The sequence below is a fragment of the Haliotis asinina genome, chromosome 1 (genome assembly GCF_037392515.1).
Source record: "Haliotis asinina isolate JCU_RB_2024 chromosome 1, JCU_Hal_asi_v2, whole genome shotgun sequence".
NCBI classification, from domain to species: Eukaryota; Metazoa; Mollusca; class Gastropoda; order Lepetellida; family Haliotidae; genus Haliotis; species Haliotis asinina.
Window position 1 is genome coordinate 11,978,445 of NC_090280.1, and position 15,441 is coordinate 11,993,885.

Consider the following 15,441-nt stretch of genomic DNA (forward strand, 5'->3'; position numbering starts at 1 on the left):
CAGTACGGATTCCTCTCGACATGTGGGAGAAGATTTCCTGGTTCGTAGCGAAGGGACTGTCAGAGCTGTTGCTTCTCAGGGAGTGGAAGTCTCTGTTAGACCTACTGACGTCGGCGCAGGGGTACTCGTCTCAAGTGGCGAAGATCATTGCCCGGGCGCACAGAGCTTCCACTCGGTTCACATGCTGGATCTGACTAGGGTCCGGTTTGAACAGACCAGACATGGTGCTGTACACTTGGCCTTCTCTGGGATTTCCTGGTGAAGAACCAGCTGCCAGGTCAACCAGACAGGTTATTCAACATCCCACCTCTTACTGCCATCATCAGACCAGAGGATCGGGAAGAGCAGTTACTCTGTCCGGTTCGGGCCCTCAGATTATATATCAGGAAGTCCTCTCCTCGTCAGGAAACTAGGAAGAGGTTGTTCCTGCCCTTTTCCATGACTGCTAGAGGGGAAGTCTCCAGGAACACAGTAGCCTTATGGTTGAGGCAGATCATCCTGGTGGCTTATGACACACAGAATCTTCCGCACTCATTGTCTAACAACCCGCACAATATTCGAGCGCTAGCATCAACAATGGCTCTGCACGGAAACTGTACAGTTCCCGACATCATGGGTGGATGTTTCTAGCGATCCTCTAAAGTGTTTGTCGCAACGCTGAATGCTCCTCAGCGTCTCTTCTAACTGGGAAGTAAAAGTGGAGCCTGCGCGCAAGCTCAGTGGGGAGAACCAGATACTTATGTATCATTACAGTTGTCGAATTCTAGGTAGCCATTCAAGATTGAAAAAGCAATTCAACTCTGTCATATCTCCTACTAAGCGAAGCTTGAGGTAATGTGCTATAGACCTATGGTAAGGTAAGTATTCAAATATCTAAAATATTTAGATTTTAAGTTTGAGTCTGACAAACGCCTGACACTTGAGATAAGTGGAATCAAAGAACACATTGGAACTGGTCAGTTTACTGGTGTGCATTGGTCTCCGAGCAATGATCAACTTGCAGATTGTTTCACAAAGCGTGGATCCATCGTTGAAAGCGATACATGATAGAACCTAACAGCAACAAAACATTCCTGGATAACAGTAAAAGAACTTAACCGTTTCAGTCCTGATGTAGTTACTAGCTCATACACTGGTTTAACATGCATTCAACATGTGAACTTTTAAACGTTTTCTATGAGTGAGTTCTTTGCTATTTTATTTCTACATTTTAAAAAGAGTGCCAAAAAATATTTAACATTTCACATATACATACTAGTCCATACTAGTATGTTTTTAATATGTGAATGCAATTATGCTAGCTCAACAAGTTAATATTTAAAATTTTTTAAGGGGAGATTGCAATTAACTAGTGTAATGTATCCCCAAACCAGAAGTTTATATGCATACAAAGCCATGGCACATGACCAGACATCTGAGAGGAGCACCACCTTTTTCCGAGAGATGTATCTTCAGTCAAGTGAAAGCACATGGAGTGCAAACATGTATATTGTGTCAGCGAATTAAATAAAACCAGTTACCACAGGGAAAAATCTATGCTTATCAGGGAAAAGTGGGTAGGTCATGCCTGTGGGATCCCATGATTTGCTTTCTTATGTCAAAGACATCAAAGATGCTGCTGAGGTAGAAATAGCTGATGTGTAACATGTTTGTTTACAAATTAAAGGGTCAATGAGTTTATCGTATTTATATACGATCAAAAGATCACATTTACCAATCGTTAAAATCCATATAAGAACAGTTTTAAGGAGCTCTCAGCCACTTAAAATCGAGAATCACAATGTCATGCTATAATTCTGGTTATGGTAAACACAGTGTTAACTCATTGAGCCCTAGAGCCACTTCACTGTTCAATACCTGGAACCCCGTGCTGATTGCATGGCTGGCTGTGGCGAGACTAATTAGGGCTATTCACGCCTGATATCCCTGGCAGGTTTCGGAGATTACAGGAAACTGTCTCTTCATATGAGCAAGTCCTGATTGTTTAATTGTGTAATTGCGTTGTAAAGGTATATGTTGAAAGAAAGAAGGAGTGAATACATGTCATATATACTACCGACAAGAAATAAGGGAACTAATGAAATAATAGCGAATTTGAAACTGCTTTAAATATCCACTAAATCAATTTTAAGCGTCAAGTTCAATATCTGGTGTGTCCACCATGTTGGGCAACACATTCACGGCACCTTGATGGCATGCTGTTAATCAATTTCCAGATGGTTGCCCGTGGTATTGCCCACCATTCCTCTTGGAGAGCTGGCCCAGCTTGGTGGGTCCTGGGTCCCTGGCGTACACCCTTCGACCAAGAACGTCCCAGAGATGTTCAATTGGGGACAGGTCTGGGGACTTAGAGGGCCATTCCAATGTCTGGATACCTTCTTGTCGGAGATAAGCGGAGACAATTCGGGCCCGATGTGGCCTGGCATTATCATCTTGGAATACAAAATTTTGGCCGATAACTCTAGCCAATGGAGCCACAACAGGACGTAATATTTGGTCAACGTATCGCTGACCAGTCATGGCTCCGTTAATGATGACCAAATGTGATCGTCTGTCATGTGTAATCCCACCCCAAACCATGACACTACCACCTCCATATCGATCATGGTCAAGAATTGCTGCTCTGGCATATCGCTCCCCGCTCCGACGCCAACAACGTTTTCTGCCATCTGTGAATCGTAGGCAAAACCTTGACTCATCAGAGAACATGTTGTAACGCCAGTGGTGCATAGCCTGTCCCTGATGCTGCCTAGCCCATGCCAATCTTTGGCGCTTATGGTGAGCTGAAAGGGTGACACCCTTAAAAGGCCGTGTTGCTTTCAGACGAGCTTGATAGAGTCGGTTTTTAACGGTTGAGGTTGAAATGCGTCTTCCAGTGAGTGTACGGAATTCTCTATTGATGGCAGGGGCCGATTTAAACCTGTCGCGTAGAGCAATTAACGTAATGAGACGATCCTGTCGTGGTGTCGTTGATTTTGGTCTACCACGCCCAGGTCTCGTTGCAACCCCACCCGTTTGACGGTACTTATGCCACAGGCGTGAAATTACACTTTTTGATTTACCCATCTGCCGGGCAACTTCACATAATGATGTCCCCCCCTCTATCATCCCCACAATTCTCCATTTTGTTGCTTCACCGAGATACTGCCTCGGAGGCATTTCTGTCAGTAAGTGTCAATCTCTATTGCATTAGTGATTGCAACTTCTCCAGTACATTTACAGGAGTTAACTTCTGTATGCATGTGTAGCACGTGCTGGGCATTGTCATTGGATGTTGCGTTTGTGAGATACGCCACGATAACAGACCCTGTCACAGTCAAAGTCATCTACATTCAATTTCTTGGTTCCCTTATTTTCTGTCGGTAGTATGTATAACGTTTTACATAATTTTGTAACACGTTCTCTTGTAAATGTTTGGTGGCGTATGTATTTTCTTAACACATGTTTGTATTCTTTGTATGTAAGACATACTTAAACAAATTGTCCCTCTCATATCACTGTGTGAGGTTAATTTGTTCAAAACATCTATGTCAATGGCAGTAAAGAAGAATTTACGCACATGCCTAATAATCTTCTATGAAAGAAGTGTTTTCACTGATACGTTGCTATTAAGAAATATTATGAATATTTTAAGGTAAGTACTAATAAGCTGTGACGTACATGGAACAGATTCACAGTTTGTTACTTTGGTTCATCCAGATTTAACGCAGAAAATACTGTAAACTGTCTTATTTCCGCGCATTTAAATTTTCACCAGTGACGGTCACTAAACCTTTTCGCGCCTCCTTTTTTCGCGAGGCGCTAGTTGACAAATATATTGACAAATGCAATATAGTATAAATACCTGAGATGTAGGCCTAAAGGGTACTTTACATGAGAACGATTTTCAAGAAGAATATTGAACGATAAAACGTTCATTCAGCCATGAAAAAGACCGGTCACGTGACAAACATGTGATCTTGTAACAGAGGGCGTCTCTGAATGTTTTAACACAACACCCAGGTGCGTGATCATTGAGTTGTTATAAGATAAACACATTTGCGTAGTGATTTAAAAACAAAGGTAATTGATTCTAGTTCTCTTTAACCGGGTGTTAGAGCAATGTCAAAATGATCTCTTCTCACGTGATGTTACATAGATTTACACAGTGGTAGTGGTATGCAGAGAAGGTAGCCATCAATTGCAAGACAAACATCAATGAAACAATAGACTTGCGAATCAGTGTTATGAAGACTGTACATGCACGGTGGATAGTGAAATGTCTGGACAAGCTCTCCAAACAGAAAGACATTGTTCTGAGGGGTTGGCAAAAAGCTAATCTCTTGTGAAAACTGCTAGTAAGAGGATCAGTAAGTGACACGTGTTAATTCAGATTAGCCCAGCGGTGACACATGAATGAGCAGTGTACACTTACTTGTATTGTTTTTATGTTGTTGACTTACCTGGATAAGGTGAATGATATATCCATATTATCGCATGTTTTTATTTTCGCGTTCGCGAAAATTAAACGGTCGCAAAAATTTGGCTGTTTACAGTATACGTTATCACACGAACATACATGTATGCATATTGTATAATGCTATTCCTGTGACATACATAAGACAAAGGGTCATGGGATGGGCGTCATCAAAGTTCCCGAATAGTATGTTTTGTATCTCAACTGTTCAATATAGTTTCTGATTTGTTTTCTGTGACCAATCGTATCGTGTGATACCTGTCACAGAGGAAATGACAGGTGATGGGGCTTGGGCTAAATTTCAGAAGAGCACGTTCGGTCACTAGATAGCTTGGATACAGATTGACTATTGGTTTGATCGTTGACCAATCGATATGCTGGATTTTGGTTTTATCAACTCTAGCTATCATGAAAAAGTTTGTGTATCGTGAACATACATAATCGTAAGGATGCCTGAAATGTACATGTAGGACTAACAAGCAGTTTGATGAGTTTATTTTTCTTTAAAACGCTCAAAGCACTACAATCCGATTATTTTTAGCCCAGATAACCCAATCCAACCATTGAGTAGAGATAGTATTTATTTGCATATACATTTTTCGCACACTACTTGTACATCAAACATAATGGCTTGCTGAACATTTCAATATAATCTGCACATTGTTACGAATAAATATCACAATGCAAGTACATGTATTATAGCATTAAAATAAGTTACACGAAACTGATTTATTGTGATGTATACACTTGCTGTTGAATATCCCCAAATATTTATGAAGATGGGCATACTTATATTTGTTTTGAAAGCAAACGAATTTCAGAAGATTGACAATGGACTCCACAAAATGAATGAATGAATGATTTAATTTAGAAGAAGGTTTTGTAACCTTGTCACTGTTAATTCAATCAATGTGCAAACACAGTTTCTTAGTATTCACTCCCAATGACGAGTAACAAACACTTACCTCCTGTAACAACATCTCATAATCCCCTTTCTCTCAGACATGTGTTCATTTGCCTGTATAAGCCCCCGACATTGCTAGCAATTGTTATCAAAACACATTAATAGTTCTTCTGATTAACACAGAAAGTAACCTCTCTCATAAGAAAAGCTAATCTTTGATCATTGCTGCTAAATTGATTGAAATAATAGGTACAATACGAATTTAAAATTTAAAACCCCCAATATGTGGCTCTCGCTGAATGGAAGGTGCTTTTAATCACCCCCAATACATGGCTCTTGCTGTGAGAAGCTAATTAATTTGTCCCACATATGCGTCTCTCGGCCTTAATGAGTTAAGCAACACTCTTCCTTCTAACTCTAGTTGTTTCAAGATTTATACGTACAAAGGACGTGCAGGCAAAGTGTCATGGGATTTGTAAGTTAACCAAAACTGAGAAGATTAGAACAAATTTTATAACACACTGATAAGGTTTCCATTTTAACTGCCTGAAACAAAAATAAGATTTTCTGTTGCCATGCAAATACATACTCATAACAATGTGTTACGGACAACATTTTGTAATGTTATTAAAGCAAGTTCTAAATATTCTTCAAATAGATTTTAATGCAAAATTCTGAACTCAATAAACCAAAATTATAATATCTAAATAGATAAAGAAGACTAGGGGAATAACCATCTTGCGGGGCGAATGTGTGGAGTCTAAATATCCACCTCAGTTTGAGTGATCTCCTCTTTTGGGTGGAGCTAACAAGCTCAGGGTCCTCTCTGAGTTGTGCGATGATTTCGTAGGTGAGATCTGATTTGCCAGTTGAAATGTATCGCAACAGGTTTGTTGTGTGTGATGTCAGCAAAGTGTTCATTAAGCCTCGTTTTGGAGCATCTTTTAGTTTCTCCTACATAAATATGTACCCAAGCCACTATTTAGTAGACACATATGGCATCCACAGTCATTATGATGCGGCTCCCCTATAACCCCATGATGTCATCTGTCAAGTCTAACGTTTCCATCAACAGTAGGAAGCAATCTCATCATATCTACACCCACCTGTCTTTTGTGCCATGGAAAATTCTCCAGAAAAGACAGCCTTACATGGCACCTGAGAACTATGCACGGAAATAGCTGACATGAATGTCTCATTTGTAACAAAGTATACAAAAGAAGAGACAATTTCTTGAAACACTTTCGCCAAAATCACCAAAGATATATGTCTGAGAATCCCAACAACTTCGTTGATCAAATCCAGATCACAACCACTGTCAAGCCAGATGAGCATAGCAGTGGCGTTACCCAAGTGAAAGAGGCCTCCTCCACTGTAAAGCCAACCACCTACAGCTGTGGACCCACTACATTGGAACACAAAGTGATCCACTTTATGCCAAACAATCACTGGCAACATGGGCCATTTGACATGATTTATTATGGGCCCATACCAATACAGCCTTTTGTTGATTCTCATTAGCATCTTTATTCTTCTTATTTTACATGACTCCACTCGAATACTCTTAACATTCTTACATGCCAGCTTTCCTGCTTTCACACATGTGAGTTTTCATCACGAGCTTTTCCCAGCAGTCCCACTTCCGTGCGCAGAAGTCCAACTTTCTAGCGCAGACAGCAGACAATACTTTATCTTAACACCTTTCACCAAGAGGGACGATCCTAACCTCGTTGTGGATAATCTCATAACAGAGCCATGGCAAGTATACCGACCACAATGCCGGGAGGATTTATGCAGTCGCCCACACGGGAAACACTCCAACCCACAACCTATTTAGGAAGTACCAACGACTGGCTTTAAGTGCCGAAACTGACATTCCAAAGCAACGCCAGCTGGCAAAATAAACTGTGGCATTGGTAACAGTCATTACCAATTATTTCAAGCAGTTCATGTTGCCCAGACAAGACATTTCTAGTCCGCAGTATGTATACAACTTTTGACTTATACTCATATAAATCACCATACATGATTAAACTCTGTCAATTTTACCCTTATCTGTGCGATTCCGGCCCCTTTTTATACTCTAAGGAGGGCCCCTAAGCCTATCAAACCGATTGGCAACTATTTATGTTTCATTTCTATAAAAAACGAAACAACTTATCATTGTAATACTTTATTACAATGCCATAAAACAATTGATACAACACAAAATCATCATCGATGTACACATCAGCCAGTCTTTATAACAAATATAAATACATGTGCCCATACTTACATATGCTTATATACTCACAGTCAAGCCTCAACACGCTTCTTAGGGCCTCTGCTCACTACACTGGTGCAACCCAGCCGGCAAAATACAGGCCGCAAAACCTTTTTTGGACCCTGTCTAGCAACACCGGCATCGTCCCGTGAGCTGGGCGGCTGCCAACACCCACAAAGGTTAATGATGTCATAATGTCAATCATCAACACTTGCTCACTGTGACATCATACAACAGCCACGCACACAGAGTATATAAAGGACTACACAGCTAATGCAGAATGGTCTGATGAGTTCACTTAGAATGAAACCGGTCACCCCCCTGCTACTAACACAAGTGCCCATCCCACTCCGACGGGCCCACTGTTAGTTTTACTATTTATAATATCTAAGCCTGTTTATCCAACCAATCATAATTGGACTTTAAAAGTAAAGGTTGCTCAACCCCATTGTGTTTCGTACTAAGGTATAGTTTTGCCCTGAACAATTATGATTAATCCTGTAGTATCAGAAGTTGTACGAGAAACCAACAAGTTATTTCCAGGACGCTGTAAACTAATGTTGTCCTTAGATCAGAAACTAGGAAATACCTGAGGACCTTTGTTTGTGAAAACCCATTCCATAATAAAAGGACTAGAAATGCCATACTGGACTTATCCTTGAGCACACCGTCTGGCTACATCATCCCCAGACAAAGAGTGGAGGAAATAGTGATTGCCTAGGGAGAAGGGTATAACACTCCGACACCCTCGGGTAACAATATTTGGATTGTGGCTGTCCTGAATTAGACACTGTACCAGAACACTAAATAATTAGAGTAGATCATTATTAGACTCTTCAACAAACAGCAACAATCCTTGAAAAATCAATAGACTAATTTCATATTATGACATTGCTCCTAAACCCAGAAAAGGATAGTAAGGTATGATAATTACTATTTACAGAATACGCGGCCTGTTTACTGTCTCAAGAGACCATATAACGTATTACATGTATGTGGTTTCTTTTTAACCCCCCCAGCATGTAATGTGGAGGGATATAGTCGGTCTCGTCTGTCTGTCCATCCATCTGTAGTCATTTTGTTTCCGGGGCATAACTCAGAAACAGTTCAATATTTATAGACCAAACTTGATAGATATAATAATCTTAGCCTATAGTTGTGCCTTTTGCTATTTACAGAGTTTTGGCATTAATTTTTTTTTTTTTTTCGTTTTTCCATGGAACATTTGGGTGTTAGTCTGATGGTGGGGTGGACTTCGTTTCTGGAGCAGAACTCAAAAACCGTTCAATATTTTTCTGCAAAACTTGGTAGATATATCAATCAGAACCTGAAGTGGTGCCTTTTGGTATTTACAGGATTTTGTGATTTATTATGTTCTCGGTTTCCATGGAAATGTTTCGGACATAGTCTCAAAAGTGAGAGGTGTGTTTCGTTTCCGGAGCACATCTCAAAAACTTTGTAATATCTGTCAGCAAAAGTTGGTAGGTATGTGTGGCAGATCCGAAAGTGGTGCCTTTTGCTCTTTACAGGTTTTTGTGATTTATCATTTTCTCCGTTTCCATGGAGAAAATGGAAGGATGGGCTTTGTTGCCGGAGCAGAACTCAAAAAACGTTCAATATTTATCTGCAAAACTTGGTAGATAAGTGTGGCAGGCCCGAAAGTGGTGTTTTTTGGTACTTACAGGTTTTTGTGATTTATTAATGTCCTGGTTTCAATGGAAATGTTTTGGACTTTGTCTCAAAATGGAGGGATGGGCTTCTTTTCCAGAGAAGAACTCAAAAACTGTTCAATATTTATCTGCAAAATTCATTACATACATGGAGGGATGGGCTTCGGTTCTGGAGATCAACTCAAAAACTTCTAAATATCTTTCTGCAAAACTTGGCAGATATGTAGGGGAGACCCTAAAGTGGTGCTTTTTGCTATTTACAGATTCGTGTGATTTATCTTTTTCCCATGGCCTTTGTTTTTTACAAATATGTAGGGGCCAGGGGGATATGTCATCTTCTGATGAAGATGTTTTTTTTTGTTTTTCCAGGGAACATTTTGGTGTTGGTCTAATGGTGGGGTGAGCGTCATTTCCAGAGCACAACTCAAAAACTTCTTAATATTTTTCAGCAAACCTTGGCAGATATGTGAGGCTGACCACAAAGTGGTATCTTTTGCTATTTAGAAAGTCTTTTGCAATTATTTTTTTCATCATTTCCATGGAAATTATTCAAACTTAATCTAAAAGAAACAGCAGATGATTTGTCGTTTCAAATATGTGGGGTCGGGGGGATATATCATCTTCTGATGACTCTTGTTATTGTTTTTGTATTATTGAATTATCACGTATCTGCATGACATTGAGCACTTGGTGTAAGCTATTTCCTACTTCAGAAACAACAGCATTGCCATCACCACATACCTCAACAGAACGGAATTACAACGGTAGTGGTATGTGCATCTCGCTTTCATGTGTGTCCTCCTCATTAGCTTCGGTCATCCATGTTGTCCTTGGTTGCACTTAACTCCTTGTTTCCTTTATTGAAAGAATTTTAATCATTTGTTGAATTTATGCAGTCTTTGCCAAAAATTTACTGTATATAACATTCAGAGGAGGTCATGGATGTAATACAACACCTACTTCCCTATTTCCATTTGTATTACTTTGAAGAACAATGCAAGACAGTATTATCTTTATGGTAGTAAACTGGTTTACCAGAATGTGATGATCAATATCTAATTGCCATTTATGTTGTCAATGGATATGCAAGTGTCCATCCCATTCCTGCTTCCCATATGTATCTAACCCCTTCCCTTGCTTCAAAACTAAAACTAAAAATTTGCAAAGAATTGTTTCATTGCTGCCCAAACAGTAACGTTTTTAATGTTTTCTTCATCGTAGACTATTGACATTAGCTGTTACTTTTGACTGGTCATCTTCCAAATGATCTTGTGAAATTGTGTTATTGCTTGTATTTCTTTAATATGCATATGATATTGTATATCATAAAATTATTGACACAAAAGTATATTCCTCACAGACTAAGAAATTCCTTTTGTACATGCTATGAGAAGCTTTATGTTATGGAACTTGAGAAGATTTATTAACCCCTGGCATGTAATGCGGGAGGATATAGTCGATGCCTCATCTGTCTGTCCATCAGTCGGTGCATAATTATTTAGTTTCCAGAGTATAATTCACAAACCATTCAGTATTTATAGGCCAAAATTGGTAGATATAATAAACTGAACCTAGGGTTGTGCCTTTTGCTATTTACAGATATTTGGAATTTTAATTTTTTTGGTGTCCATGGAAATGTTTTTGACTTAGTCTAATGGGAGTGGTGGGCTTTGGTTCCAGAGCTTAACTCAAAAACCGTTAAATATATTTTTCTGCAAAACTTGGTTGGTAGATATATCAATCAGAGCCTAAAGTTGTGCCTTTTGATATTTACAGGTTTTTGTGATTTATTGTTTTCTTCGATTCCAAGGAAACATTTCGCGCTGTGGCAACCCACTTTGTAATAATAACGCACTTTGTAATAGCAACGCACTTTGTAATGAAAATCTTCAAAGTCCAAAAACATTTCACACTTAGATGATTTTATTACAAAGTGCTTAGGATAAGCCTGGAAAATGACTGAAAATCAAAGCTGAAGATATTTTTTCAGGTAAAGATGTGTTCTACACCCTCAACTATTTGTAAACATCAGCTTAAACCTGTTTCATGACGTGAACTGTAAATGTTTCTGAGTTTTCTGATAGTTAATTAATGGGACAGGGCGTATTTGCTGCCCCGTGAGTAAAAATCATAGTGTACGTGAAAGTTTTCGTAGACATTGTTACGACGCATAGAGCTTCCATGTTAGCTGTATATGGTGGGTGGCAACGCATAGGGCTTTTGGTAAGCTATATTCATTGGTTGACAACGCATACCAGATCATCATACAGGGTCAAGTAAAGCTTAATGACACTGTAAATGATGTCAAAGTATACATCAGTTCAGCATAATCAGCCATTTTCAAGCAAAGAAACTTACCACATAATGTCATAGATGACCTCCTCATACAATGTTACGTTAACATATTTTACACAATGGTTTCCTTAACCTTTCTGCTTTGAACTGATATTTACAATACAATATACTATTACAATATTTTACTGTATTAGAGGGAATTTGGGATATGCTGCACAGCTTACATAAGCTGTCTATGTTTGATAAATGCATGAAATCGTATGAGCTCACAGTGAAGTATCGTAGCAGTGTAAAAGAATATACAATGGCAGTAACAGTAACTGTAGTAGACGTGGCAGCTTTAATTGTAGTAGAGCAGCAACAACAGCTGGAGCAGTAGAAGTTGCAGTAGTATCGGCAGCAGTGGCAGTAGTAGTGGTGGTAGTGTTTGCCCGGTGGTCGTCATAGTTGTAGTCATCTTCTTAATGAGTTTAGTAGTGGTAGCCACTGTCGAGTCGAAATGGAAGTGGATGTCGGAATGGTAGTCGTGGTAGAGGAAAAGGGCGAACCTCTCTGGGTACCTAGCGACTGTTTTAGCCCTGCTATTAACTTATATCCCTCCCATTAAATGTGTCTTAAAGTTATTTAATATACAGTACTTGCAGATTCCTAGATGTTTTCATCTCACTTAGAGTTTACCTCTTTCCGAACAGTTGATATCACCCGACCATAAAATCACCTGACCCATACTTGCAATCAGAAGTGTTCATCTTTATTGGATCGCTTGTTTTTGTCTTTGTTGTATGTCAGTTTCTCTGTATGACATGTATGTTACAACTGCTGGCGGAGGGCATGCGTCCCCACCTGTAACATGGAAAATACTTCCAAGGAGTGGCCATCATTGAAAACATGCACCCTCTCTTCTATACACCTAGCAGACCACACTTGAACTCCAGAATAATTATTTTGTTTTTCTTATGCTCCTGTATTGAAGATTGAGGGAGCCAAGCCAACTTGAAGGCAAATAGGAATTTGCGGACATGTTGTAACTAGAAGAATTTCATATGGGAACCTTACCATTATCTCTCTCTCTTACCATTCTCTCTCTCTTTCTCTCTCTCTCCTTCTCTTTATCTCTTTCTCCCTCTCTCTCTCTCTTTCTCTGTGGTTATGTATGAATACCCATAAAACCACAACTACAATTAGATCAAAGGTCCACGCACGCACGCACGCACGCACGCACGCACGCACGCACGCACGCACGCACGCACGCACGCACGCACGCACGCACGCACGCACACACACACACACTGGTGTTATAAGCACACATTTAAAAATAAAAACTATAATGGTAAAAATAGGGCTCCCAGGTTGTCCAGCGGGAGCAAAGCACAGTTCCACTGGGCTGTGTTTCCTGGGAAAAGTCCCATTCGTGTGTTTGGATCAATATTATGTGCCACCATGATGCTTCCTTTAACATCTAGGGGTGACTAGCTACCACTAACCACTATGGGTTTGAGGCCTTACGACAAGTTACATATTTCTGTATACATCACATTTTCTATCGCCATAGTCCTCTGTAACTATGATCATTTTCATCTTTGTTCACACTCAATAAGTATGTATTTCAAACTAGAGTCTAGCCATCATGGTGCACCTTTTAACCACGACAAGTGACTAGATAAATGAATGATTTCCTTGATTTTGTTGTGCTGTAGCAGTTTTAAGTATTTGAAGTGTGTGGTTAGTATGAATTGTAGACTACAAAATACTGCATTGCTTCACCCAACTGACTTTATAATTTACGACAATGTTGTCATTTTGTTTACCAGCTTCCCTAGCAACAGGATGGATTGATGTCGTTCTGCAATTTGAATGTTTTTAACATGTGATGACTGTACCAGCTGGGTTTGCTGGTGGCATTCGCCCATCTGTCCAAGAAGGAAGAAAAGATTTCACAACTCAAGAATAGTGTTGGCCTGTGTTTCTTTGTGTGTCTTTGAGTTGGCAGTCTGTCTTCTTTCAAGTACATACATCTTCCGATCAGTACAGATTCACGATTAAATTAACTTATTAACTCAGTTGTTGGGCATTTGTTTCCCATTTACATTTTCATAAATCCACTATTTGATCAGAAAGCTAGTTGTGCTACATACTGAACATTGCACCCTTAACTACATGGTGGATCAATTGTGTTTACTTCCACAGAAAATACATATTCTGCATACTCTTTATTCAGGGACTCCATTATCCAGCTATGCCATAACTGATCAGTAGCTTTTCATGTAGTTAAGACTTAAGCACATACTGCCTTATTCTGTGCGTTTAGTTAACATTTTATGTCATGGAACGGGTCTAAGCTTAGATTTACACTTAGTTAGGGGTGTAGAAACTGTAATGTCTTCACCTGAAGGAATATCTTCAACTTTGATTTTCAGCCATTTTCTAAGTTAATCCGAAAGTACCAACACGACTTGTAATAAAATCGTCAAAGTGCAAAACTCTTTTGGATTTTGAATATTTTATTACAAAATGTTGTTACTACTAAGTGAGTTGGTTCGAGAGTAACCCGTTATGAAATGAAATCATCTAAGTGCAAAATTCGTTAGGACATTTTACTACGAAGTGCGTTGTTACTACAATGTGGGTTGCCACAATGGGCATTGGTTCCAGAGCACTTCTCAAAAACTTCTTAATATATACTCTTTAAAAAAAGTAGTGGAACCTGAGCTTTGAAGCCTGGTAGAAAGAAAACCCACTGAGGAACGTTACAATGACATTCATCTTGTGTATGCAGCATCAATTCACGTTATCGCCACACGCAAACACAATGCATTGGGAAGCATGTGCACAATGCGGGAGCCTCCTACACATGCATAGGGTGTCATTTTGAATCTTGACGTTTTTCAGTCAGGTCAGTAAGTCATGTTATGGTTAAATGGATAGAATTATTGTTAAAACATCTGCATGTTATCAGAAACGAGTGGGCCACTGTAACTTGACAATGCCCGGAAAATGCTAGATGATAGGCCATTTTATCAAGCTCATTATTAGGTGATGTCATACATAGCTTAGCTGTTGAAGTTCAGTCACCCATGGCTCGTTTGAACTTGAGTTCATTATTGACAATATATCTGGCTCACATTCGTCACATGTACATTTTAGCTGTGCCAGTATGCACTTTCTTGCCTGTGCCAACCATGACAATTGTACCATAAATTACCACATACAGCAATGAAAATATTGACTTGAAGTTTAACATTGTTGAGTACTGAAAACAATGGTGGCTAGTAGTACTGGCAAAGGTCAAGGTCGAATGTCGTCACTCTCAATAGTGACGTCATCTGTGTTGTTCTATGACGTGTCTGTAGTTGTTAAGAGCCGCATCAGGGACCTCCGTCATTTGTTGTTAGCAGTAAGTGCTTGTAAACCAATGCAGTTCTTTTTATACCTTTTCAACAGATCTTGGCAGATATATGAGACAGTACTTTTGCTGTGTACAGATATATGGATATGGCATTTATATTTTTCATGATTTCCACAGAAATGATTTGAACTTAGTCTAAAAAATCATCCAATAACTGTCAGATGATTTCTTCTTTCAAATATGTGGGGTCGGGGGGATATATTATCTTCTGATGACTCATGTTGAAACCACTCCTAAGTAAGATTTCAGGTAGAGTTTGAGGTTCTTGCAAACAGTTTTATCATTCAGTGCCAAGTACTTCATAACTTTTGTTTGAATAATTCTAAAGCACTTGGATCTTTAAGAAGCTGTCTTGATCAGGGTTGAGGGCTTAAAGTTATTCAGACCTGCATAACATGGTATGTACTTTAGGAACTTTAAAGGAACTTTAAAGTGTACTGTATCACA

At 39.4% G+C, this 15,441-nt stretch overlaps 1 protein-coding gene across 4 annotated transcripts in view; it reads left to right on the top strand.

Moving 5' to 3' along the window:
* Positions 1-15,441, top strand: part of LOC137287118 (uncharacterized) — a 142,982-nt gene that overhangs the window by 88,402 nt on the left and 39,139 nt on the right. Inside the window, exon 5 of one of the 4 annotated variants that reach the window (XM_067819257.1) lies at positions 10,007-10,063. The exons of the other annotated variants lie outside the window; for them this stretch is intronic. Coding sequence (XP_067675358.1) covers positions 10,007-10,063 — 57 coding nt within the window. The remainder of the gene's footprint in view (positions 1-10,006; positions 10,064-15,441) is intronic. 4 annotated transcript variants of the gene reach the window in all.